We start from the raw sequence: 27,939 nt of genomic DNA on the forward strand, positions 1-27,939 counted from the left end.
CTAGAAGCCTTTGCGCAAGGGCTCAGTCCCGCCTGAATCCACCCCGGCCCCGCCAAGGCGGGAATCATCTCGGACCGGGGAGCAAGAGCCGGGGTCCCCGAAGTCTCGCCCGTCCCTCCTCTCGCAGGATGGTCTCTGTTTTTCAGAAACAAGGGTTCCGGAGGTGGGGCGGGAGTGGGGAGTCCCTGCAGCCCTGGCCCGGCCCAGGGGGTGCAGATCAGCCTCTCCCCTCCCACCGGGCCATCTCCCCCCTCCTCGAACGGGCACTCAGAGGCCCGTCCCGTCCTCCTCCTCCTCCCCCAGGCCCGCTGCCCGCACCTCGAAAGCGTAGGAGCTGCGTTGGCGAGGGCCGGGGGTCTCCGGCGGGCGGGAGGCCGGCGGGGGCAGGCTGAGCCGGCTGCGGGGGTCAGCCCTCTCTGAGCCCCCGAGCGGGGGGTCCCGGGTCAGGGGGCAGCCCACGCAGCTGAGAGGCCGGGGGGCGCAGGGCGGAACGGGGCCGCACGGCGGGGGCGGGGGGCCGCAGGTCTGGGTGCGCCGGACGGCCGCGGGGGCCTGCGTCCGCTGCCGCTCCCGGGCCAGGGCCACGGCCGCGTCGAAGGACAGGCTGCCCCCGTTCCTCCAGGAGGCCCTCTGGGCCCGGGCGGCCGAGGCCCCCTCCGCGGGCGAGCCGTCCAGCCGGCCAGGCCGCGGGCAGGGGGTCGCGGGGGCCACGTGGATTTTGCTGGTCAGGGCGCAGGGCACCTTGGCGAACTGCGGCTTCGGGGGGATCACGGGCACGGAGCGGACCTGCTGCACCCTGACCAGGGTGGAGGCCAGCCGCATGCCCACGCTGCCCGTGGGGCTGGGGGGCGGGGGAGAGGGGCACGGTGGCCAGCGCTCCGATGGCGCGGGCCTCTGGTAGCCCGGACCCGCCGGCTCGGAGCCAGAGGCCGCCAGGGGCTCGGCTCCCGGGGCCAGGGGGCCGTTTTCACCGGCCTCCCGGCCTCCCTCGGCCTCCCGGGCCCGCGTGGCCTCTCCGTCCCCTTCAGCCTGTCCCTCGGGGCTCCCCCGCTCCCTCCTGTCTTCCCCGTCCCCGCTTTCCCTTTCCCCTCCCGCCTCCTCTCGGCTCTCCTGGGCCTCCTCCTCCCTTCCGGCCTCGGCCGCTGGCCGCCGCCCTCCGACTTCCCGGCTCCCCTCGACCTCTGGGCCTTCCAGTGTCCGGGCCTCCTGGAGACCCACATCGCCGCTGGCCTCTCCCTGGACCTCCTGGCCTCCCCCAGCTCCTTCCTCCTCTCTGATTCCCCCATCCTCTCCATTCACCTCCTCCCCTCTGGCCTCAGGGTCCCCTGGGTCCGAAGCCTGGATCCGCTCCGGTTCCATCTCCTTTCCAGCCTCCGCTTGGACCTCCTGACTCCCTCTGGCTTCTTCTGGGGCCTCCTGACCTTCTCCGACCCCTCCCTGGAACTGCTGACCTCCCGTAGCCTCTTCCTGGACCTCCTGACCTCCCCCAGCCTCTTCCTGGACCTCCTGACCTCCCCTGACCTCTTCCTGGCCTTTCTGACCTCTCCTAGCCTCTCCCTGGACCTCCCGACCTCCCCCATCTTCTTCCTGGACCTCCTGACCTCTCCCAGTCTCTTTCTGGACCTCCTGACTTTCCCCTGCCTCTTCCGGAACCACCCAACCTTCCCCCTCGGCCTCTCCCTGGACCTTCCGACCACCCGCTGCCTCTCCTGGGACCTCCTGACCCGTCCTGGCCTCCTCCCGGACCTCCCAACCTCCCTCAGCCTCTTCCAGAATCTCCCAACCTCCCTCAGCCTCTTCCTGGACCTCTGGACCGTCCCGAGGCCCATCCCCTTCCTGGAGTCCCAGAGCCTCCACATTCACCTCCTCCCCTCTGACCTCAGGGTCTGCCTGGGCCCGGGTCTGGGCCGCCCCCGGGTCTCCGGCCTCCACCCGGGCCTCTCCATCTCCCCCAGGCTCCTCTCCCTCGGCCCCGGCAGCCTCTCCGGTCCTCTCGTCTCCTCTGGCCCGTCGTCCTCCCGCACCTGCATCCTCCTGGGCCTCTCCCCGTCCCCACGCCTCATTCGGGGCCCAGCGGGCCTCGTCGCCAGGAGCCCCGGGCCCCAGCAGGGGACTCAGGTCGTCGTAGGCGCTCAAGAAGACGTCGTCCCCGCTCTCCTCCGGCGTGGGGGCCCTGCCGTCCAGGGAGCAGCAGGCGGGGGCCAGGACGAACGGCGCCTCATCCAGGGACAGCTCGTCCAGGGGCGGCTCCACGGAGAACTCCTCTGCCTGGGGAGACGGACGAGGGCCGACGGAGGAGACGCCGGTCACCCTGGGCGCTCCCGGTCCGCCAGCTCCGTCCCTTCCCCCTGGGCCGCCCGCCCCCGCCCTCCCGCTCACCTGCAGCCCGGCGCCCGTGTAGAAGGGGTCGCCCAGGTAGACGGGGTCATCGTCCACCAGGGAGAGGGGCCTCGGGCAGACCCCCTGCCCCTCTCCACCGCCCCAGTCCTTCTCGGAGCCGTTCAGGTCTTCCAGGAAGGAGAAGGAATCCTGCACTTCCTGGGACAGTCGAGCCAGCTCTGGGCCGGCCGCCTCGGCCGGGGCCGGGGACGCTTCTGCCTTCTCGTCTGCGGGAGGGGACGGAAGGGATGGACGGGTCATTTGGGGATCCCTGCACCCACCCCTGGCCCGTCGGCCCTCAGGCTCAGTGGAAAGAGCCCGGGCTTTGGAGTCAGAGGTCCTGGGTTCAAATCCCGGCTCCACCAATTGCCAGCCTGTGTGACTCTGGGCGAGTCACTTCACTTCTCTGGGCCTCAGTTCCCTCATCTGGAAAATGGGGATGAAGACTGGGAGCCCCCCGGGAGATCAACCTGATCACCTTGTAACCTCCCCAGTGCTTAGAACAGTGCTTTGCACATAGTAAGCGCTTAATAAATGCCATCATCATCATCATCGTCGTGGCACGGGGCGAGGAGGAACAGCTATTTAAGTCCGACTGTCCAGCCTGATTTGCTTGTAACCCCCCCCAGCGCTTAGTACAGTGCCTGGCACATAGTGCTTACGAGAAGCAGCCTGGCTCAGTGGAAAGAGCCCGGGCTTGGGAGTCAGAGGTCATGGGTTCTAATCCCGGCTCCGCCACTTGTCAGCTGGGTGACCTTGGGTAAGTCACTTCACTTCTCTGGGCCTCAGTTCCCTCATCTGTAAAGTGGGGATGAAGACTGGGAGCCCCCCGTGGGACAATCTGATCACCTTGTTATCCCCCCCCAGCGCTTAGAACAGTGCTTGGCACATAGTAAGCACTTAACAAATGCCATTATTATTATTATCATTAGTACAGTGCCTGGCATATAGTGCTTACAAGAAGCAGCCTGGCTCATTGGAAAGAGCCCGAGCTTGGGAGTCAGAGGTCATGGGTTCTAATCCCGGCTCCGCCACTTGTCAGCTGGGTGACCTTGGGTAAGTCACTTCACTTCTCTGGGCCTCAGTTCCCTCATCTGTAAAGTGGGGATGAAGACTGGGAGCCCCCCCGTGGGACAATCTGATCACCTTGTTATCCCCCCCCGCAGTGCTTAGAACAGTGCTTGGCACATAGTAAGCGCTTAACAAATGCCATTATTATTATCATCATTAGTACAGTGCCTGGCACATAGTGCTTACGAGAAGCAGCCTGGCTCAGTGGAAAGAGCCCGGGCTTGGGAGTCAGAGGTCGTGGGTTCTAATCCCGGCTCCGCCACTTGTCAGCTGGGTGACTTTGGGCAGGTCACTTCACTTCTCTGGGCCTCAGTGACCTCACCCGTAAAATGGGGATGAAGACTGGGAGCCCCACGTGGGACAACCTGATCACCTTGTATCCCCCCCAGCGCTTGGAACAGTGCTCGGCACATAGTAAGCGCTTAACAAATTCCATTATTATTATTATTACGTGCTTAACAAACTCCATCATTATTATTACCGCCTGACCGGCCCGGATGACCAGCTCTTCAGCTCAGGTCCATCTGACCCCCCTCAGTCAATCGATCGATCCATTGACTGAGCGCTTACTGTGTACGGAGCACTGTACTAAGCGCTAAACGGGCACTCACCGTGCCAAGCTGGGCATCTCCGTTACAGGGGCTGTCAGCGGGCGGATCGGAGTGGGTGAGTGAAGGGTCTGCTCAATCTGGACTTTTCGCCCACCGGAAAACCCCCCGACGGCTTAATATTAATAGTGGTATTCGTGGTAAGCGCTTAGTTGGTGCTGTAGTAAGCGCTGTTAGATAAAAGATAATCAGGTTGGACATAGACGTGCTCTCTTGGTGGAATTGTAGTGTAAGTAGGAGGGAGAACAAATATTTCATCCCATTTTACAGATATCCGCACGATCACGGGGTCCCGGGGGCGAGGCGGACTCACCCGCGTTGGCGGCGTTTTCGGCCTTGTCGGCGCTGGCGGCGTTTTCGGCCTCGTCGGCGTTGGCGACGTTGGCGGCGTTTTCGGCCTCGTCGGCGTTGGCGACGTTGGCGGCGTTGGCGGGTCGGGGCAGGAGGGCGGGACACTCGAGGCCGCGGGTGAGGCGGGCCAGGCTGACGTTGGACACGATGGTGGGCGGCCCGCTCAGCATGGACGTGATGTGCAACGGCAGGTTGACGTTGTAGGGGTCCGAGATGTGGACCCCCGCGCAGCGCTCCGCCCGCGAGCTGGGACTCCGGACCCCGGCCCGGCCCGCCCGGGGGGTCCCCGGGGCCGAGCTCGTCTCGCCCCCCGCCTCTGGGAACCCCGAAGCCGCCGCCGCCGCCGCCGCCGAGACGTCCTCCGGGCCGTCGAGGCCCAGCAGGCTGGGGCGGGGGCCGTCGGATCTGGGGGGCTCCTCGGACTCTGCCGGGGGAAGGGGACGAGGGACATTAGGCGACAGCGACGGCAGGACTCCCTTCCCTCCCCACCTTCGAAGCCTTAGTGAAGGCCCGCCTCTTCCAAGAAGCCTTCCTAGACTGCACCCTCTTCTCCCCCTCCTTTCTGCGTCACCCTGACTCGCTCCCTTTCTTCATCCCAGCCCCACACCACCTACGGCCCCGCCACTTGTCGGCTGTGCGACCTCGGGCAAGCCGCTTCACTTCTCTGGGCCTCAGTTCCCTCATCTATAGAATGGGGATGAAGACTGTGAGCCCCACGTGGGACAACCCGATTACCTCGTATCTATCCCGGCGCTTAGAACGGCGCTTGGCACAGAGTAAGCGCTTCACAAATACCATCATTATTATTATTATTATTACTCCCGTCCGTCTCCCCCTTTAGACGGTCAGCTCCTGGAGGGCAGGGAATGTGTCGGCCGATTGTAATAATTATAATAGTGATGGTGTTTGTTAAGCGCTTACCACATGCCAAGCCCTGTTCTAAGCGCCGAGGTAGATACAGTAATAATAATAATGATGGTATTTGTTAAGCGCTTACTAGGTGGCAAGCACTGTTCTAAGCACTGGGGTAGACACAAGGTGATCAGGTTGTCCCACGTGGGGGCCCACAGTCTTTATCTCCGTTTTGCAGATGAGGCAACTGAGGCACAGAGAAGTTAACTGACTCGCCCAAAGTCACACAGTGGCTGACTCTGCAAGCCCGGACTCTTTCCGCTAAACCCCGCGGGTTGTCCCGCGTGGGGCTCGCAGTCTTCCTCCCCATTTTACAGATGAGGTCACTGAGGCGGCGAGAAGTTAAGCGGCTTGCCCAAGGTCACGCAGCGGAGAAGTGACGGAGCCGGTACTTCCCAAGTGCTTAGTCCAGCGCTCTGCACATGGTAAGTGCTCAGTAAATGTGATTGAATGAATGAATGAATGACCTCTGATTCCCAAGCCCGGGCTCTTTCAAGTAAGCCATGCTGCGTCGCTATTGTTCTGTTGGGCCCTCCCAAGCACTTAGCACAGTGCTCTGCACACCGTGAGCGCTTTGTAAGCGGGATTGAATGAATAAACGAATGAAGGACACCCCCAAACTCCCTCCACACCCAGCCCCGGCAGCCCCCCTTACCGTCACAGACGCCACAGGCGGCGCTGAGGGAGTCCATGCTCTTCGCTGGCCGCAGGCTCCCCTTGTCCAGCTTCTCCCCTGGGGAGCGGGAAGCTTTTGGGGGGCAGAGGAGGGGGTCCCCATCCTTCCTCTCTCCCCCCAGCGCCCCCCGCCAGACCCACCCCCCTCCGCCATCCTTACCCCCACGGTGGGTTTTCCTTTTGGTCTCATGCCCGGACCGGCCCAGATTGAAGATGGATCTCCACTTCCTGACCTTCAGTGAGCCCTTTCTCCTAATAATAATAATAATAATGGCATTTATTAAGCGCTTACTATGTGCAAAGCACTGTTCTAAGCGCTGGGGAGGTCACAGTGTGATCAGGTTGTCCCACGTGGGGCTCACGGTCTTCATCCCCATTTTACAGATAACTGAGGCCCAGAGAAGTGAAGTGACTTGCCCAAAGTCCCCCAGCTGACAATTGGCGGAGCCGGGATTTGAACCCACGGCCTCTGACTCCAAAGCCCGGGCTCTATCCACCGAGCCGCGCTGCTTCTCTAATAATAATGTTGGTATTTGTTAAGCGCTTACTATGTGCCAAGCACTGTTCTAAGCGCTGGGGTACACACAAGGTCATCGGGCTGTCTCCCGTGGGGCTCCCAGTCTTCACCCCCATTTTACAGATGAGGGAACTGTGGCCCAGAGAAGTGAAGCGACTTGCCCAAGGTCACCCAGCAGACGTGGCGGAGCTGGGATTCGAACCCATGACCTCTGGCTCCAAAGCCTGGGCTCTTTCCACTGAGCCATGCTGCTTCATTGATTATGATAATTGTTAAGCGCTTCCTATGTGCCAGACACTGTTCTAAGCGCTGGGGTGGGTACAAGCAAATCGTGCTGAACACGGTCCCCGTCCCGTGGAGGGCTCACAGTCCCCATCCCCATTTTCCCTCTGAGGCCCAGAGAAGGGAAGTAAGTTGCCCGAGGTCACCCAGCCGGAATTAGAACCCAGGACCTTCTGACTCTGAGGCCCAGAGAAGTGAAGTAAGTTGCCCAAGGTCACCCAGCAGGAATTAGAACCCAGGACCTTCTGACTTTGAAGCCCAGAGAAGTGAAGTAAGTTGCCCAAGGTCACCCAGCCGGAATTAGAACCCAGGACCTTCTGACTCTGAGGCCCAGAGAAGGGAAGTAAGTTGCCCAAGGTCACCCAGCCGGAATTAGAACCCAGGACCTTCTGACTCCGAGGCCCAGGCTGTAGCCGCCAGGCCGTGCTGCTTCTCTTTGCGTGGGGGAGAGGATGGGGGTCAGGGGTCTGGGCCCAGGGGGGAAGGGGGTAGGAAGGGCAGAGACCCTGGGCAGAGGGGGGTTTGAGGGGCAGGGAGGGAAGAGGGACGCGGGTGCGGGGAGGGCGTTACTTGTGGTCCCCGATCTCTATGATGGTGTGGTACGGCCGCATCTGGGGGGGCCCGTCTCCGGCCTGCAGGATGCTGGGCAGGTGGCAGGTGGGGCTCCGGCTGCTGACCTCCTCCAAGACCCCCGGCCCGATGGGGGGTCTCCCGATCCCCAGCAGCAGGGACCGCCGCCCGCCCTCTGCTTCTCCAACTGGGATGGGGGGAGGGAAGCGGGGACGCGTCGGGGTCTCCTCAGGCCTGGGATGGACCTCAGGATGACCCCTTCCCTTCCTCCCGCCTCCAGAAGGAAGCCAGGGTCCCCAATTTGTACTTCCCAAGCGCTTAGTGCAGTGCTCTGCACATAGTAAGCGCTCAATAAATACGATTGACGATGATGATGATGACAGTCCCTTAGGGGGCCGGTGGGGCGTCTTCTAAGATCTCCTGCCTTCTCTAGAAAGCCACCCCTTTCGCTTCTGCATCCGACCCCATCCCTTCACACCTTATTAAAACACTTGTACCATCCCTTGTACCATCTTACCTCCTTCCCTTCCCCACAGCACCTGTATATATGTATATATGTTTGTACGTATTTATTACTCTATTTATTTTACTTGTACATATCTATTCTATTTATTTTATTTTGTTAGTAGGTTTGGTTTTGTTCTCTGTCTCCCCCTTTTAGACTGTGAGCCCACCGCTGGGTAGGGACTGTCTCTATATGTTGCCAACTTGGACTTCCCAAGCGCTTAGTCCGGTGCTCTGCACACAGTAAGCGCTCAATAAATACGATTGATGATGATGATGATCTGTTAAGCGCTTACTATGGGCCAAGGACTGTACTAAGCGCTGGGGTGGATACAAGCAAATCGGGTTGGACACAGTCCCTGTCCCACATAGGGCTCACCGTCTCAATCCCCATTTTACAGTTTAGGGAACTGAGGCACGGAGAATAATAATAATAATAATGATGGTATTTGTTAAGCGCCTACTATGTGCAAAGTATTGTTCTAAGCACTGGGGAGGATACAGGGTGATCAGGTTGTCCCCCGTGGGGCTCACAGTCTTCACCCCCATTTTCCAGATGAGGTAGCTGAGGCCCAGAGAAGTGAAGTGACTGACCCAAAGGCACACAGCTGGCAAGTGGCAGAGCCGGGATTAGAACCCGTGACCTATCCACTACACCATGTGATGTAACCCAAAGGAAAGAGCTCAGGACTGGGAGACAGGAGCCCTAAATATCGACTAAATTCACACCTCCTCCGGAAAGCCTTCCCTGACTCACCTCTCACCTTCTTCCACCCCCATTGCACCTCTCTCGACCGTTTGCTCATTGTGGGCAGGGAATATGTCTGTTTATTGTTGTATTATACTCTCCCAAGGGTTTGGTACCATGCTCTGCACCCAGTAACCGCTCAATAAACACAATAAAGCTCAATAAAGCTCAATAAACACAACTGGATAATAATAATGATGGCATTTGTTAAGCGCTTACTATGTGCAAAGCACTGTTCTAAGCGCTGGGGGGATACAATATTCCCCACAGCACCTGTATATATGTATATATGGTTGTACATATTTATTACTCTATTTATTTATTTATTTTACTTGTACATATCTATCCTATTTATTTTATTTTGTTGGTATGTTTGGTTTTGTTCTCTGTCTCCCCCTTTTAGACTGTGAGCCCACTGTTGGGTAGGCACTGTCTCTATGTGTTGCCAATTTGTACTTCCCAAGCGCTTAGTACAGTGCTCTGCACACAGTAAGCGCTCAATAAATACGATTGATGGTGATGATGATGATGAAGTTGTCCCACGTGGGACTCACAGTCTTAATCCTCATTTTACAGATCAGGTAACTGAGGCTCAGAGAAGTTAAGTGACTTGCCCAGGGTCACACAGCAGACATGTGGCGGAGCCGGGATTCGAACCCATGACCTCTGACTCCAAAGCCCGGGTTCTTTCCACTGAGCCACGCTGCTTCTCTAATGGATGAATTTGAGTCCTCACTTTACTCCCCAGCACTTAGGTCCAGATCTGTATACTCTGTTGCTTCCTCTACCCGCTGTCTATTACAGCATCCTCCTGCTAGATTGTGAACTCCCTGTGGGCAGGGATCATGTCTGCTAACTCTGGTGTCCTCCCCTAAGCTTCTCGCCCGGAGGAAGCGCTCAGTTTTTCCATTTTTTCGTCCGTAATTTTGTTGAGCGCTTACTTTGGGTCAAACACTGTTCCAGATTAATCGGGTTGGACACGGTCCCTGTCCCACACGGGGCTCCCAGCTGAAGTAGGAGGGAGACCCCGTGATATTCGATAAATATCATAAAATAATTGCAAGATAATAATAATAATATTGATGGTATTTGTTAAGCGCTTACTATGTGCCAAGCACTGTTCTAAGCGCTGGGGAGGTTACAAGGTGATCAGGTTGGCCCACGGGGGGCTCACAGTCTTCACCCCCATTTTACAGATGAGGGAACAGAGGTATTAGAGGACGTGTTGAGCGCATCCTCTAATAATAATAATAATAGTGGTATTTGTTACTATTACTACTAATAATGATGGTATTTGTTAAGCACTTACTATGTGCCAAGCACCGTTCTAAGCGCTGGGGGAGATAGAAGGTAATCAGGTTAAGCGTTTATTATGTGCCAGGCATCAGACTAAATGCTGAGGGGGGAAGACAAGCAAATCGGGTTGGACACGGCCCCTGTCCCACATGGGCCTCCCAGTCTTCATCCCCACTTTCCAGATGAGGGAACTGAGGCCCAGAGAAGTTAAGTGACTTGCCCAAGGTCACCCAGCAGACATGCGGCGGAGCCGGGATGAGAACCCATGACCTTCTGACTCTGAGGCCTGCACTCTAATAGTAATAATAATAATAATAATGGCATTTGTTAAGCGCTTACTATGTGCAAAGCACTGTTCTAAGCGCTGGGGGGGGGATACAAGGTGATCAGGTTGTCCCACATGGAGCTCACAATCTTAATCCCCATTTTACAGATGAGGTCACTGAGGCTCAGGGAAGTGAAGTGACTTGCCCAAGGTCACCCAGCAGACACGCGGCAGAGCCGGGATTAGAACCCATGACCTTCTGACTCTGAGGCCTGCATTCTAATAGTAGTAATAATAATAATAATAATAATAATGGCATTTGTTAAGCGCGTACTATGTGCAAAGCACTGTTCTAAGCTCTGGAGGGGATACAAGGTGATCAGGTTGTCCCACATGGGGCTCACAATCTTAATCCCCATTTTACCGATGAAGTCACTGAGGCTCAGAGAAGTGAAGTGACTTGCCCAAGGTCACCCAGCAGACACGCGGCAGAGCCGGGATTAGAACCCATGACCTTCTGACTCTGAGGCCTGCACTCTAATAATAATAATAATAATGGAATTTGTTAAGGGCTTACTATGTGCAAAGCAGTGTTCTAAGCGCTGGGGGGGATACAAGGTGATCAGGTTGTCCCACAGGGGGCTCACAATCTTAATGCCCATTTTACAGATGAGGTCACTGAGGCTCAGAGAAGTGAAGTGGCTTGTCCAAGATCACACAGCAGACACGTGGCAGAGCCGGGATTCGAACCCATGGCCTCTGACTCCCAAGCCCGGGCTCTTTCCACTGAGCCACGCTGCTTCTCTAGCCACTAGGATATGCCCTGTGCCAAGCACTGGGGCCGATTAGAGAAGCAGCGTGGCTCAGTGGAAAGAACCCGGGCTTGGGAGTGAGAGGTCGTGGGTTCAAATCCCCGCTCTGCCGCTTTTCAGCTGTGTGACTTTGGACAAGTCACTTCTCTTTGCCTCAGTTACCTCACCTGTGAAATGGGGATTAAGACTGTGAACCCCACATGAGACAACCTGATCACTTTGTATCCTCCCCGGTGCTTAGAACAGTGCTTTGCACATAATAATGGTGGTATTTGTTAAGCGCTTACTATGTGCAAAGCAGTATTCTAAGCGCTGGGGGGGTTACAAGGTCCTCAGGTTGTCCCACGGGGGGCTCACAGTCTTAATCCCCATTTTACAGATGAGGAAACCGAGGCCCAGAGAAGTGAAGTGACAAGTGGCTGAGCCGGAATTTGAACCCACGACCTCGGACTCCCAAGCCCCCGCTCTTTCCACTGAGCCACGCTGCTACCCAAATTATTATTATTATTATTAAGAGAATCAGGCGGGCCCCGGCCCCCGGCCCCGACCCCGGGTGCAGTCCCGGTCTAAGGGGGCTCCCGGCGGCCGTCCGGACTCACTGGGCAGGGGGGCTCCTCCGAACAGCTGCTGGACGTGCGTGAGGACGAACTCGACGACGATGGACTGGACGCGCACCTCCATGAAGGCCGCCGTCCCGTTGAACCCCGACGCCTCGATGTCCTTCGACCTGGCGGCCCGAAAGGGGCTCAGTCCGGGGTTCGCCCCCGGACGCGGGGGAGGGCGGGGGAGGGCGGGGGAGAGGACGGGGGGCTCACCGCAGCAGGTTGGGGGCCCAAACGATGGCCAGGTTGCGGGCGTGCATGTTGGTCTGGCCGCTGAACGATGCCATGTGGACCAGGTGACGCATGAGGAACTCCAGGGTCCTGAGGAAGAGGGGAGCGGGATGAGAGGAAGGCGGGCTGACGGATGCCCCGGACCCCCAGCCGGCGCCCACCCCCTGCCCGCTCCTTCCGTCCCCCTCCCCGCCGACCCAGTTTTAGACTGTGAGCCCACCGTTGGGTAGGGACCGTCTCTATATGTTGCCGACTTGTACTTCCCAAGCGCTTAGCACAGTGCCCTGCACATAGTAAGCGCTCAATAAATACGACTGATTGATTGATTGATTGACCTGTAGTGTGGGTCGGGCAGCTCCCGCAGGACTTCGCCGATCTTCACCAGTCTCTCGGCCTCCATCTGAACGGCCACCGCCTCCTGGGGACCCAAAGGGGGAAGTCGAGGCACGCGGAGGCCCGGACCCCAGCCCCACTTGCCCGGCTCGCCACCCACACAGACGCCCGCCGCAAGACAATAATAATAATGACGGCATTTATCGAGCGCTTACTACTTGCAAAGCCCTCTTCTAAGCTCTGGAGAGGATACAAGGTGACCAGGTTGTCCCACGGGAGGCTCACAGTCTTAACCCCCATTTTACAGATGAGGCCACTGAGGCCCAGAGAAGTGAAGTGACTTGGCCAAAGTCACACAGCTGACAATTGGCAGAGCGGGGATTTGAACCCATGACCTCTGACTCCAAAGCCCGGGCTCTTTCCGCTGAGCCACGCTGCTTCTAATCAATCAATCAATCAATCAATCAATCGTATTTATTGAGCGCTTACTGTGTGCAGAGCACTGTAGTAAGCGCTTGGGAAGTACAAGTTGGCAACATATAGAGACAGTCCCTACCCAACAGTGGGTTCACAGTCTAAAAGGGGAGTCTAAAAGGTCGGGGGGGGGGAGATTGCTCTGGGCCAAACACTGCCCCAATCGCTGGGCCTTCGATCGATGGATCAATCAATCGGTCCAGGCTATTTATTCACCTCTAACTATGTGCAGAGCACTATGTAAGCACTTGGAAGAGTTCAATAGAACAAAATGGGTAGACGCATTCCCTGCCCACAACGAGCTTACGGTCTAGAGGGGTTTACGCCTAAATTTATGCGTACAGCTATTAATTACTCATTTTTTAAACATCGGTCTCCCCCTCTAGACTGTCAGCCTGTTCATTCAGTCAGTCGTATTTACTGAGCGCTTTCTGTGTGCGGAGCACTGGACTAAACGCTTGGAAAGTACAATTCGGCAACCAATAGAGACAACTCCTACCAAACAACGGGCTCACAGTCTGTCATGGGCGGGGGACCTGTCTACCAACACTTCTACTGGGCCCCCCCAAGTTCTTAGTAAGCAGGGAATGTGTCTGCTATATTGTTACGCTGAACTCTCCCAAGCGCTCAGTACAGTGCCCGCACACGGTAAGCGCTCAATAAATACGATTGACTGACCCTGCACAGCTCAATCAATATGATTGACGCCAGATGAGCAAATGGCACATAGTTCCCGCCCTACACGGAGCTCGCAGTTTCAGAGGAAGGGAGAATGGGGGATTTTTTTTTTTTGTCCCATTTTACAGATGAGGAAACTAAGGCCAGAAAGGTTTGGCAACTTGCCCTAAGTCACACAGCAGGCTGTGGGGGTCTAGGACCCGGGGGTTCTGACTCCCGGCCCTCCCACATCCAGGCCGAGCTGCCTGCTTTGAGCGCCAATTCTAATTTCATGGGCTTGGCGTGTTGACAATTGGCCGTCGCCCACCTCATTCACCGGATCATATTTATTGAGCGCTTACTGTGTGCAGAACACTGTACTAAGCGCTTGGGAGAGGACAATACGACAATAAACAGACACATTCCCTGCCCACTACGAGTCGTGTCCTCTGAGATGGCTAGAAACCTGATCACCTTGTAACCTCCCCAGCGCTTAGAGCAGTGCCTTGCACATAGTAAGCGCTTAACAAATGCCATCATTATTATTATCCATGTGTGTATCTAATAATGATAATAATAGTAATAATAGTAGTACCAACTTGTACTTCCCAAGCGCTTAGTACAGTGCTCTGCACACCGTAAGCGCTCAATAAATACGATTGATTGATTGATTGATTAGTAATAACTGGCCGTCCCCCCATTTTCCATCTCCCATCTCTAGGACGTAGCTAGATACATGTGTGTATCTAATAATGATAAAATCGATAATAATAACAACTGTGCTATTGGTTATAATAATAATAATGATGGCATTTATTAAGCGCTTACTATGTGCAGAGCACTGTTCTAAGCGCTGGGGGGGATGCAAGGTGATCAAGTTGCCCCACGTGGGGCTCACGGTCTTAATCCCCATTTTACAGATGAGGGAACTGAGGCTCGGAGAAGGGAAGTGACTTGCCCAAAGTCACACAGCTGACCACTGGCGGAGCCGGGATTCGAACCCGTGACCTCTGACTCCAAAGCCCGGGCTCTTTTCCACTGAGCCACGCTGCTTCTCTTAATGGTTATGCATTTACCACGTGCCAAGCACTAAGCACCGGAGCGGCTGCAAGTTAAGCAGGTGGGGTGCAGTCCCTGTCTCACCTGGAACTCACCGGCCCAGGGGAAGGGAAAAGAGGTATTCCTTCTCCGTTTTACAGATGGGGAGACTGAGGCCCAGCGGAGTTCAGTGACTTGCAGAGGCGCTGGATTAGAACCCAGGTCCCCTGACTCCCAGGACTTTCCTTGGCGGCTTTCCAGCTGGGGTGCGTCGTGTCCCACCCTCCCGACCTTCTGCCTCCCCCCAACTTCCACCCCCCCCCCGGGCCCCACTCACGGCGAACTTGTCGTAGAGCCGGTAGGTGAGCAGGGGATCGGGCAGCTCCCGAAAATAGGCCTTGCACAAGGAGGAGACGCAGTGGATGTCCTGCAGGTAGACCTCCTTCCCCAGATCCGGCTTCCTCTCCGCCTCAAATTCCTGCCTGGTTCGCGGGCGCCGGGCCCGGATCGGAGGGGAGACGGGCAGGGGGGTCAGAGAGTTGGGACCGGCTCCCTGCCGGGGGGGGACGGGGGAGCTGGGGGGAAGATCTGCCGCCGTGGAGGGGAACGGAGTCACCGATCCCGGGGTGTCGGTGCGTGTGGACGTGTGCCTTGTATATCCAATCAATCAATCAATCAATCGTATTTATTGAGCGCTTACTATGTGCAGAGCACTGTACTACGCGCTTGGGAAGTACAAATTGGCAACACATAGAGACAGTCCCTACCCAACAGTGGGCTCACAGTCTAAAAGACTGGGAATCTAAATATCTAAATATCCAGGGAATCTCGCCTGGAGGGGAGCAGGATCATTCAATCGATCGTATTTATTGAGCGCTTACCGTGTGCCGAGCACTGGACTGAGCGCTTGGGAGAGGACGATAGAACAACAAACAGGACACAATCCCTGCCCTCAGTGAGCTCACAGTCCGGGCGGGGGGACAGACATTAATATACATAAATAAATAACATATGGAGAGAGATATATACCTGTGTGCTGTGGGGCTGGGAGGAAGGATGAATGAAGAGAGCAAGTCAGGGCCACACGGGAGCGGGAGAAGAGGAGAGGGGGGCTTAGGGAAGGCTTCTGGGAGGAGATGGGCCTTCAAAAAGGCTTTGAAGTGGGGGAGAACAATGATCCGATATGAGGAGGGAGAGCAGTCATCATCATCATCATCATCAATCGTATTTATTGAGCGCTTACTATGTGCAGAGCACCGGACTAAGCGCTTGGGAAGTACAAGTTGGCAACATCTAGAGACAGTCCCTACCCAACAGCAGGCTCACAGTCTAAAAGGGGGAGACAGAGAACAAAACCAGACTAATAAAATAAATAGGCCGGGTGTGGGCGAGAGGTCGGCGGCCAGATGGACGAGATGGAGGGACGGCGAGAAGGATGGCGTCAGAGGAACGAAGCGTGAGGGCTGGGTTGGAGGAGGAGAGTAGCGAGGCGAGGTAGGAGGGGGCGAGGCGATGAAGCGTTTTAAAGCCGACGGTGAGGGGTTTTTGTCTGAGGCGGAGGTGGGTGGGCAACCGCGGGAGTTTCTTGAGGAGCGGGGTGACGCGGCCTGATCGTTTTCGAAGGAAAACGATCCCGGCAGCAGAGTGGGGTATGGACCGGAGTGGGGAGAGACAGGAGGCTGGGAGGTCGGCAAGGAGGATCCAGGCGGGAGAGGAGAAGTGCTTGCATTAATGTGGCAGCGGTTTGGACGGAGAGGAAGGGGTTGGGTACCGGCGATGCCGTCAAGGTAGGACTGACAAGATTTAGCGATGGCTTGAATATGTGGGTTGAATGAGAGAGAGGAGGCAAGGATGATGCCCAAGTTATCGGACTGTGAGACGGGAAGGATGGTGGTGCCGTCTACAGTGATGGGAAAGTCACGGGGAGGACGGGGTTTGGGTGGGAAGATCCGGAGTCCTGTTTGGGACATGTAAAGCTTGAGTTGACGGGAAGACATCGAAGGAGAGAGGTCCCGAAGGCAGGAGGAGAGGCGAGGCTGCAGAGGGGGAGAGAGATCGGGGCTGGGGATGGAGATTTGGGTGTCTTCCGCGTAGAGGTGACGGTCGAAGCCGTGGGAGCGAATTCATTCATTCATTCGTATTTATTGAGCGCTTACTGTGTGCAGAGCGCTGGACTATGAGTTCTCCAGGGGAGGGGGTGGAGATGGAGAAAAGAAGGGGACCCAGAACTGAGGGACCCCCACGGTTAGGGGGTGGGAGGCAGAGGAGGAGCCCGCGACAGAGACTGAGAGACCAGAGAGGTAGAAGGAGGACCAGGAGATGGGAGATCACAGATTGGGGTGTGTTTGTGGGTCTGTGTGTATCAATCAATCAATCAATCAATCGTATTTATTGAGCGCTTACTGTGTGCAGAGCACTGTACTAAGCGCTTGGGAAGTACAAGTTGGCAACATATAGAGACAGTCCCTACCCAACAGTGGGCTCACAGTCTAAAAGACTGTATCCGTACGTGTACCTTTATACCCAGGGAGCCTGGTGTGGAGGGGAGTGGGATCACAGGTTGGGGGGCGGGGAAGTGTGTATGTGTGTGCATGTGTGTCCCCACTCCAGCTCTCTGGGCCGACTTGATGATGATGATAATGGCATTTGTTAAGCGCTTACTATGTGCCAAGCACTGTTCGAAGCGCTGGGGGGGGGGGGATATAAGGCGATCAGGTTGTCCCACGTGGGGCTCACAGTCTTAATCTCCATTTTCCAGATGAAGTAACAGGCCCAGAGAAGTGAAGTGACTTGCCCAAAGTCACCCAGCTGACAAGCGGCGGAGTCGGGATTTGAACCCACGACCTCTGACTCCAAAGTCCGCGCTCTTTCCACTGAGCCACGGCACCCGTCCACGTGTTTTGTTTCGTCGTCCGTCTCCCCCTTCTAGACTGCGAGCCCGTCGTCGGGTAGGGGCCGTCTCTATGTGTTGTCGACTTGTACTTCCCAAGCGCTTAGTCCAGTGCTCTGCACACAGTAAGCACTCAATAAATGAGACTGAATGAATGAATGAATGAATGCCCCCGCCACCCTGTTGCCCCCCTCAGCTCACTCCTCTGCCCTTTTCATTCATTCATTCATTCAATCGGATTTGTTGAGCGCTTACTGTGTGCAGAGCACTGGACTAAGCGCTCGGGGAAGTACAATACTACAATGAAGAGAGACAATCCCGGCCCGCCACGAGGGTCTCACGGTCTAGGAGCTCACCGAAGCCGCTGGATGTTGGAGGACACCCCCGACAGCCGATAGATCCCGTCCACCACGCCGTGCTCCTCCACGAACTCGGCACAGCTCCGCAGCACCTGGGGCACTGAAGAGGACACCGAGGGCCGGGGGACGTTAGAGACACGAAAAGCAGCATGGCCTAGTGGCAAGAGCCCGGGCTTGTGTAAGGTAATAATAATAATAATAATAATAATGGCATTTATTAAGCGCTTACTATGTGCAAAGCACTGTTCTAAGCGCTGGGGGACACAAGGTGATCAGGTTGTCCCACGTGGGGCTCACAGTCTTAATCCCATTTTACAGATGAGGGAACTGAGGCACAGAGAAGTGAAGCGACTTGCCCAAAGTCACACAGCTGGCAGAGCCGGGATTCGAACCCATGACCTCTGACTCCAAAGCCCCTGCTCTTTCCACTGAGCCACGCTGCTTCTCCATAATAATGGCATTGATTAAGCGCTTACTATGTGCAAAGCACTGTTCTAAGCGCTGGCGAGGTTACAAGGTGATCAGGTTGTCCCACCGGGGAGGGCTCACAGTCTTAATCCCCATTTTACAGATGAGGGAACTGAGGCTCAGAGAAGTGAAGTGACTTGCCCAAGGTCACACAGCAGACACGTGGCGGAGCTGGGATTCGAACCCACGACCTCTGGCTCCAAAGCCCGGGCTCTTTCCACTGAGCCACGCTGCTTCTTCGTACTTACCAAGGTACTTACCAAGTGCTTAGTACAGTGCTCTGCACACAGTAAGCGCTCAATAAATACAATTGAGTGAATAATAATAATAATGATGGCATTTGTTAAGCGCTTACTATGTGCAAAGCACTGCTCTAAGCACGGGGGGGGGATGCAAGGTGATCAGGTTGTCCCACGTGGGGCTCACAGTCTTAATCCCCATTTTACAGACGAGGTAACTGAGGCACAGAGAAGTTAAGTGACTTGCCCAAGGTCACAATGAATGAATGAACGAGAAGCAGTGGCTCAATGGAAAGAGCCCGGGCTTGGGATTCAGAGGTCGTGGGTTCTAATCCCGGCTCCCCCACACGTCTGCTGTGTGACCTTGGGCAAGTCGCTTCACTTCTCCGGGCCTCAGTTCCCTCATCTGGAAAATGGGGATTAAGACTGCTGTGTGACCTCGGGCAAGTCACTTCACTTCTCCGGGCCTCAGTTCCCACTTCTGGAAAATGGGGATTAAGACTGTGAGCCCCATGTGGGACAACCTGATCACCTTGTATCCCCCCCCAGCGCTTAGAACAGTGCTTTGCACATAGTAAGTGCTTAACAAATGCCATCATCATCATTATTATTGTTATTATTATTATTATTATTATTCTCTGGGCCCCAGTGACATCATCTGGAAAATGGGGATTAAAACTGTGAGCACCCTCCCCCTCCCGGGACAAACTGATCACCTTGTAACCTCCCCAGCGCTTAGAACAGTGCTTTGCACATAGTAAGCGCTGAACAAATACCATCATTATTATCATTATTATTACCTGGAAAATGGGAATTTGAGACTTTGAGCCCCACAGTCCCTGTCCTGTGTCCAACCTGATGACCTTGTATCTATCCCAGTGCTTAGAATAGTGCTTGGCACATAGTAAGTGCTTAACAAATACCATCATTATTATCATTATTATTACCCCCCCAGGATCTCGGGCAGAGGGAGCGAGAGGATGATGGGGAAGTGAGGGAGTGGCATTTATCAATCAATCTGTCAGTCAGTCGTATTTATTGAGCGCTTACCGCGTGCAGAGCACTGGACTAAGCGCTTGGGAGAGGACAATAGAACAGAGTTGGCAGACAGGGTCCCTGAGCCCACTGTTGGGTAGGGACCGTCTCTATATGTTGCCAACTTGTACGTCCCAAGCGCTTAGTACAGTGCTCTGCACACAGTAAGCGTTCAATAAATACGATTGAATGAATGAATGAATGCCCACAAGGCGTTTCCAGTCAAGAGGGGGAGACAGACATGATAGAAATCGATTAAATACAATCTCAATCTATGTGCAGAGCACTGTACTAAGCGCTTGGGAAGTACAAATTGGCAACATATAGAGACAGTCCCTACCCAACATTGGGCTCACAGTCTAAAAGAGTCTGTACTAAGCGCTTAGAAAAGTGCCACAAAAGCCCCAGATGCCTTCCCTGCCCGCAAGGAGCTTCCACTCTACCGAGACAGACCCAAAAATGTTCACAGATAGAATGATCTGAATAAATAATAATAATAATAATGGCATTTGTTAAGCGCTTACTATGTGCAAAGCACTGTTCTAAACACTGGGGAGGATACAAGGAGATCGGGTTGTCCCACGGGGGGCTCACAGTCTTCATCCCCATTTTCCAGATGAGGGAACTGAGGCCCGGAGAAGTGAAGTGACTTGCCCAAGGTCACACGTGTTGGTACAGTGAAGCAGCATGGTCTAGTGGTTAGATCGGGGGCCTGGGTGCCAGAAGGTCATGGGTTCTAATCCCGGCTCGGCCACTTGTCTGCTGTGTGACCTTGGGCAAGTCACTTCACTTTCTGAGCCTCAGTTCCCTCATCTGGAAAATGGGGATTGAGACCGTGAGCCCTATGTGGGACAGGGACTGGGTCCAACCTGAATGACTTGTATCTCCCCCAGCGCTTAGTACAGTGCCTGGCACATAGTAAGCGCCGAACAAATACAATAACAACAAAAAGACACGGGCTGAGAGGGGCATGATAAGGGTTTACAAAATCCTGGAGGGAGTGGGCGGGGCTGACTCCTAATTCATTCAATCGTATTTATTGAGCGCTTACTGTGTGCCGAGCACTGTACTAAACGCTTGATCACCGTTGGTGAAAGCCAGCCCTATCAGGGTGAGGTGTGTTTGGGGGGGGGTCCCACTAATTAACTCATCCAATGATATTTATCGGGCGCTTACTGTATGCAGAGCACTGTACTAAGCGCTCGGGAGAGGGCAATATAGTAAACAGACACATTCCCTGCCCACGACGAGCTTCCAGTCTAGAGACAAAGACCTTACCATCTTCGCTAATGCCAAAAGTTGACAGGCTCAAGTCCAACCAAAGGAAAAAGGGAGCTTCGGTTTGGAAGGTGTCGGTCGGAATCTGTTCACCCAGATTAGGATCCTGGAATTGGTGTTCCATATTTCCGCCCCAAAAACTCCGTGGATCCACTCCCGGAATGATTGCCGATGGAGCTGGGGCATTCCGGGAGAGATGCGTCCGTGGCGCCGCCGTGGGTCGGAGACGACTCCACAGAGTAAGACGGGATGAGACTTTCCTGCTAAACTGCAGGCTCCCTGAGGGCGGGAATCTTGTCTACAAACTGGACTGTCTTCTTCCGAGCGCTCAATACAGGGCTCTTTACACGGCAGACTCCCAGTCAAGTGAAGTGACTTGCCCAGGGTCACCCAGTGGACAAGTGGCGGAGCCGGGATTAGAACCCAGGCCCTTCTGACTCCCAACCCTGGGCTCTACCCACTAGCCCACGCTGCTTCTCACTGGAAACCCTTTAGCCCACTCCCCCAATTCCCACCACTCCCTGATCATCATCATCATCATCAATCGTATTTATTGAGCGCTTACTCTGTTCAGAGCACTGGACTAAGCGCTTGGGAAGTACAAACTGGCAACATCTAGAGACAGTCCCTACCCAACAGTGGGCTCACAGTCTAAAAGGGGGAGACGGAGAACAAAACCAAACATACTAACAAAATAAAATAAATAGAATAGAGATGTACAAGGAAAATAAATAAATAAATAGGGTAATAAATATGTACAAACATATATAAATATATACATATATAGTCATCATCATCATCAATCGTATTTATTGAGCGCTTACTATGTGCAGAGCACTGGACTAAGCGCTTGGGAAGTACAAACTGGCAACATCTAGAGACAGTCCCTACCCAACAGTGGGCTCACAGTCTAAAAGGGGGAAACGGAGAACAAAACCAAACATACTAACAAAATAAAATAAATAGAATAGAGATGTACAAGGAAAATAAATAAATAAATAAATAGGGTAATAAATATGTACAAACATATATAAATATATACATATATAGTCATCATCATCATCATCAATCGTATTTATTGAGCGCTTACTATGTGCAGAGCACTGTACTAAGCGCTTGGGAAGTCCAAGTTGGCAACCCATAGAGACAGTCCCTACCCAACAGCGGGCTCACAGTCTAAAAGGGGGAGACAGAGAACAAAACCAAACATACTAACAAAATAAAATAAATAGAATAGATATGTACAAGGAAAATAAATAAATAGGGTAATAAATATGTACAAACATATATAAATATATACATATATAGTCATCATCATCATCAATCGTATTTATTGAGCGCTTACTATGTGCAGAGCACTGGACTAAGCGCTTGGGAAGTACAAACTGGCAACATCTAGAGACAGTCCCCACCCAACAGTGGGCTCACGGTCTAAAAGGGGGAGACAGAGAACCAAACCAAACATACTAACAAAATAAAATAAATAGAATAGACATGTACAAGGAAAATAAATAAATAAATAAATAGGGTAATAAATATGTACAAACATATATAAATATGTACATGTATAGTCATCATCATCAATCGTATTTATTGAGCGCTTACTATGTGCAGAGCACTGGACTAAGCGCTTGGGAAGTACAAATTGACAACATCTAGAGACGGTCCCTACCCAACAGTGGGCTCACGGTCTAAAAGGGGGAGACAGAGAACCAAACCAAACATACCAACACAATAAAATAAATAGAATAGATATGTAGAAGGAAAATAAATAAATAGGGTAATAAATATGTATAAACATATATACATATATACATATATCCTGGGCAGGGGCTCCTGGAGAAAGTTCCTGAATTCCCCGAAAGCATTCAATCCCCGGACGCCTCCTGCTCCTTACACTTATTCCCCCCAATCCCTCTTTTAACTCCGTCATCCATTTATCAGTGAGAAGCAGCATGGTTCCCTTCTAGACTGTGAGCCCATTGTGGGGTGGTGACCGTCTCTCTATGTTGCCGAATTGTCCTTCCCAAGCGTTTAGTCCAGTGCTCTGCACACAGTAAGCGCTCAATAAATACGACTGACTGAATGAATGAATGGCACTTTACCGGGAGAGACGTAGAAATGTTCACAAATAGAATAATCTGAATAAATGCGTGACGGTACAGTGAAGCAATGAGGCCCAGTGGATAGAGACTCCGGGCCCGGGAGTCAGAAGGTCGTGGGTTCTAATCCTGGCCCCGCCACTTGTCTGCTGTGTGACCTTGGGTAAGTCACTTGACATCTGGAGAAGCGCTTCACATCTCGAGAACACTTGGGAAGCAGCGTGGCTCAGTGGGAAGAGCCCGGGCTTGGGAGTCAGAGGTCATGGGTTCGAATCCCGGCTCCTCCACTTGTCAGCTGGGTGACTTTGGGCAAGTCACTTCACTTCTCTGGGCCTCAGTTCCCTCCTCTGTAAAATGGAGATGAAGACTCTGAGCCCCACAGGGGACAACCTGATCACCTTGTATCCTCCCCAGTGCTTAGAACGGTGCTTGGCACATAGTAAGCGCTTAACAAATGCCATCATGATTATTATTATCTCTGTACCTCAGTTCCCTCATCTGTAAAATGGGGAGCCCCATGTGGGACAGGGTCTGTATCCAACCCGATTTGCTTGTCTTCCCCCCCAGGCATTTAGTACAGTGCCTGGCACATAGTAAGCACTTAACTATACCACGATTATTATTATCATTATTTCATTTGATCTTCACCCCATCTCCAACCCCACCGCACTTAATAATGATAATAATAATAATGATGGCATTTATGAAGCGCTTACTATGTGCAAAGCACTGTTCTAAGCGCTGGGGAGGTAACAAGGTGATCAGGTTGTCCCACGGGGGGCTCACAGTCTTCATCCCCATTTTCCAGATGAGGTCACTGAGGCCCAGAGAAGTGAAGTGACTTGCCCAAAGTCACGCAGCTGACAATTCTCTGTGCCTCAGTTCCCTCATCTGTAAAATGGGGATTGACTGTGAGCCCCCCGTGGGGCAACCTGATCACCTTGTATCCCTCCAGCACTTAGAACAGTGCTTTGCACATAGTAAGCGCTTAATAAATGCCGTTATTATTATTATTATTAATTGGTGGAGCTGGAATTTGAACCCATGACCTCCGATTCCAATGCCTGGGCTCTTTCCACTGAGCCACGCTGCTTCTCTCATACTTATGTATGTATATTTAAATTATATAGTATAAATGATTTATTCATATTAATGTCTCTCTCTCCCCAGCCCAGATTGTAAGATCGTTATAGGCAGGGAAGTAGCACGGTCTAGTGGATACAGCACAGGCCCGAGTGTCAGAAGGACGTGGGTTCTAATCCTGGCTCCACCAATCAATCAATCAATCAATCATATTTATTGAGCGCTTACTGTGTGCAGAGCACTGTACTACTTGTCTGTTGTGTGACCTTGGGTGAGTCATTTCATTTCTCTGTGCCTCAGTTACCTTATCTGTAAACTGGGGATTAAGATGGTAAGCCCTATGTGGGGCAGGGACTGTAGCCCACCTGGATAATTTGTATCTACCCCAGCGCTTCGTACAGTACCGGGCACATAGTAAGTGCTTAATAAATACCATTAAAAAAAAAGGCAGGGAACACGTCTGGGAATTCTGTTGTACTGTAGAGAAGCAGCATGGCTCGGTGGAAAGAGCCCGGGCTTTGGAGTCAGAGGTCATGGGTTCGAATCCCGGCTCTGCCACATGTCTGCTGTGTGACCTTGGGCAAGTCCCTTAACTTCTCTGAGCCTCAGTGACCTCATCTGTAAAACGGGGATTAAGACTGTGAGCCCCATGTGGGACAACCTGATCACCCCAGCGCTTAGAATGCACATAGTAAGCGCTTAACAAATGCCATCATTATTATTATTCCTGTCCTAAGCACTTAGTAGAGCGTTCTGCATATAGTTAGTGCTCAATGAATACTATCGATTGGTTGATTGATTATTTATTGAGTGTTTACCGTGGGCAGAGCACTGTACTAAGCACTGTGGAAAGGATAATGCAACCGAGAAGCAGCAGAGCCTAATGAATAGAGCCCAGGCCTGGAAATCAGAAGGTCATAGGTTCTAATCCTGGCTCTGCCGCTTGTCTGCTGTGTGACCTTGGGCAAGTCGCTTCGCTTCTCTCTGCCTCGGTTGCCCCATCTGTAAAACGGCGATCGAGACTGCTTCCAACCTAATTTGCTCCAATCCACTCCAGCGCTTCGTTCAGTGCCTGGCACATAGTAAGTGCTTAACAAATATTAGTAGTAGTAGTAGTGGTAGTAGTAGTAGTAGTAGTAGTAGTAGTATCGTGAACAGAGTTGGTAGACATGATCCCTGGCCAAAAAGACTATTTCTCCTTCCCACCAAAATTTAAGATTATTTTGTTTCTATCTCCCCTGCTGGACTGCAAACCCTTTGAGGGCAGGGATAGTGTCTGGTAATGCTATCGTACCGGCCCAGGAGCTCAGTATACCCGTTTGATTGAGCGGTTAGGTTGGGGTGGCCGTGAATATAAACCTTCGAGAGGAGCAGCGTGACCACGTGGGTAGAACTCAGACCCGGAACTCAGGGGACCCGGGTTCATAATCCTGGCTCTGCCACTTGCTTGCTGTGTGACCTCGGGCAAGTCACTTAGCCTCTCTGTGCCTTGGCTTCCTCATCTGGAAAATGGGGTAAGATAATAACAATAATAATAATGATGATGGCATTTGTTAAGTGCTTACTATGTGCAGAGCACCGTTCTAAGTGCTGGGGGGGGACACAAGGTGATCAGGTTGTCCCACAGGGGGCTCACAGTCTTCATCCCCATTTTACAGGTGAGGTAACTGAGGCACGGAGAAGCTAAGTGGCTTGCCCAGGGCCACACAGCAGACAAGTGGCGGAGCCGGGATTCGAACCCATGACCTGCTCTCCCGCAGTGTGGGTTAGCGAGAAGCAGCGTGGCCTAGTGGATGGGGCTCAGGCCTGGGAGTAAAAGGGTCATGCGTTCTATTCCCGGCTCTGCCACAGGTCTGCTGTGTGACCTTGGGCAAGTCACTTCCTTCCTCTGGGCCTCCATTACCTCGTCTGTAAAATAATAATAATAATAATAATGATGATGGCATTTATTAAGCGCTTACTATGTGCAAAGCACTGTTCTAAGCGCTGGAGCACTGTTCTAACCAGTGGATAATAATGATATTTGTTAAGCACTTACTATGTGCAAAGCACTGTTCCAAGCCCTGGGGAGGCTACAAGGTGATCAAATTGTCCCATGTGGGGCTCACAGTCCTAATCCCCATTTTCCAGATGAGGGAACTAAGGCCCAGAGAAGTGAAGTGACTTGCCCAAGGTCACCCAGCTGACAACTGGTGGAGCCGGGATTTGAACCCATGACCTCTGACTCCCAAGCCCGGGCTCTTTCCACCGAGCCACGCTGCTTCTTTAGTGGGGATGGAGACTGTGAGCCCCCACGTGGGACCACCTGATCACCTTGTATCTCCCCCAGGGCTTAGGCCGGTGCTTGGCACATAGTGAGCGCTTAACAAATACCGTTATTATTGTTATTACTAGGCACACGGTAAGCGCTTCATAATAATAAAACGGGAACAAAATAGGGGACAGGGCCTGATGATCCCGCATCTACCTCAGCTTTTAGCAGAATGCTTGGCTCATAGTAAGCGCTCCACCGATACCACGGTTATTATCATTACGCCGTCGTCCGGAAGGCGGATGCGGAGGAGGGATGGGGAGAGATAGAGGAGGGTCCCTCGTTCTCCGACGGGGGAAAGTTTGTGCTTGCCGCACTGACCCCGTAGCCCGGGTGCGAGCCTCTTTCCCGGAGGGTCTTCGGTTTTGGGGTTCGGGGGTCCGGGGGATTCCCCGAGGGAGGGGCCTGGGGTAGGCCTCCCCTTTCTGGGGGACGGGGGCGGGAGGAGGAAAGGGGAAGGAGACGACTGTCAGTGCGGAAACTAGGCAGCGGGGTGGGGTGGCAAAGAGGAAATGACAGATTGGGGGGGGGGGAGGGCGTGTTTTGAGGCCCCGGAGGGGATGGGGGGCTCTGCTCCTAGGGAAGCTCTCGTGGCCGGGTGCGGCGCCGGGCTCCCGGTGCATCGGTGACCTTTATTGAGCGCTTCAAGCAGGCCGAGGACTGTACTGAGCGTTCCAGAGCATTTGACAGGACGGCTGGTCGACACCATCCCTACCCAGTGGGGTTGGCAGGATGACCGGACCGTTGCCCCTCAGATTACACTCATTCAATCGTATTTGTTGAGCGCTTACCGTGCACAGAGCCCGGTACGACAATAAACGGGCGCGGTTCCTGCCCACAAGGAGCTGCCGGTCTAGAGGGGGCGGGGTGGGGGGTTCAGATCTCCTTGAGGCTCCAGCCGGGGGGTGTTGCCCGAAACTGGGGCGCCCCTGGCCCTTGAGGAGGGCCGAGCCCCCACCTCTCGGGGGGACGGGGACGGTAAGGGATGGGGCCAGAGGGGGAAGTGAGGCCTTCAGGCCCAACGTGACCCCCGAACCGAGACGCTCAGTCCGTCACACCGGAGCCGGGGCGCTCAGACGGCTGTCCGGGGGCGAAAGCCGAGGGGGATTCTGGGCCGGGAGGAAGGGCGCTCTCCAAGTACCGCCATGTCTGGACTCCTCTGGCCCTCTCGGGAGGAGCCGGGGGTGAGGGGCGAGGCAGGTGGTCCTACCCAGGTTTCCGAAGGGCCCGGCCCGCTCCCTCCCGGGCTTCCTTCTCCATCTGTGGCCGTCCACCCCCGTCCCCGCGTCCTCGGCCCCCTGCCTGGGTCCGTTTGGTCCCTCTTCCCCATCCCCCCTCCTTGCCGTCGCTTACACAACCGTCCGGGTGCTGCCCCGGCCCCCTGAGTCACATTTCCTCTCCCGTTCACCGCCTCTCGGTCTCGCTTTCGCTCCTCAGATCTCCGCTGGTCGCCCGGCCGCCGGGACCCTGCCCCGGACCCGACCCCCGGCCCTGCCCCTCGGTCCGGCCTAGCGTCCCGACTCCCGCCCCGGGCGCGGGGGTCCCTCCTGCCCCCTCCCTGTCCCGAGGGGACCCCCGCTTTCCCCCACCTCCACCCCGGCGGCCTTCCCCGCCCCGTCGGATGGGCCTTACCGTCTTGGCCGGAGTTCTGCAGGTGCTCCAAGAGATCACACCCAAACACCCGCTCCTTCGAGCCGCCCTTCTTCTTACCCTTCTGCCGAGACTTCATGGCGGAGCTCCGGGGCGCCCGGTCTCCCCCCCCGCCCCGGGTCCCGAGGCCTACGCGTCTCCCATGGGGCGGCGGAGGCGGCCGGGGACCTCGTCGTCCCCGGGCCCTGGCGGTGGGGGG

General features: G+C 54.4%; 1 protein-coding gene across 1 annotated transcript; it reads right to left on the reverse strand.

Moving 5' to 3' along the window:
• ARHGAP30 (Rho GTPase activating protein 30) lies at positions 1 to 27,897 on the reverse strand. Its single transcript, XM_038768428.1, has 14 exons — positions 27,723 to 27,897; positions 17,572 to 17,674; positions 14,663 to 14,807; positions 12,159 to 12,241; positions 11,806 to 11,913; positions 11,590 to 11,717; positions 7,366 to 7,552; positions 6,148 to 6,248; positions 5,977 to 6,054; positions 4,372 to 4,833; positions 2,380 to 2,606; positions 1,300 to 2,268; positions 319 to 1,029; positions 1 to 135 (listed from the first exon to the last, which is right to left on the reverse strand). The coding sequence occupies exons 1-14, from the start codon at positions 27,817 to 27,819 to the stop codon at positions 1 to 3; spliced, it is 3,534 nt and encodes a 1,177-aa protein (XP_038624356.1). The 5' UTR covers positions 27,820 to 27,897.
• Between the last annotated feature and the right edge of the window lie 42 nt (positions 27,898 to 27,939).

This window comes from Tachyglossus aculeatus, chromosome Y4, assembly GCF_015852505.1.
Source record: "Tachyglossus aculeatus isolate mTacAcu1 chromosome Y4, mTacAcu1.pri, whole genome shotgun sequence".
In the NCBI taxonomy this organism is placed as follows: domain Eukaryota; kingdom Metazoa; phylum Chordata; class Mammalia; order Monotremata; family Tachyglossidae; genus Tachyglossus; species Tachyglossus aculeatus.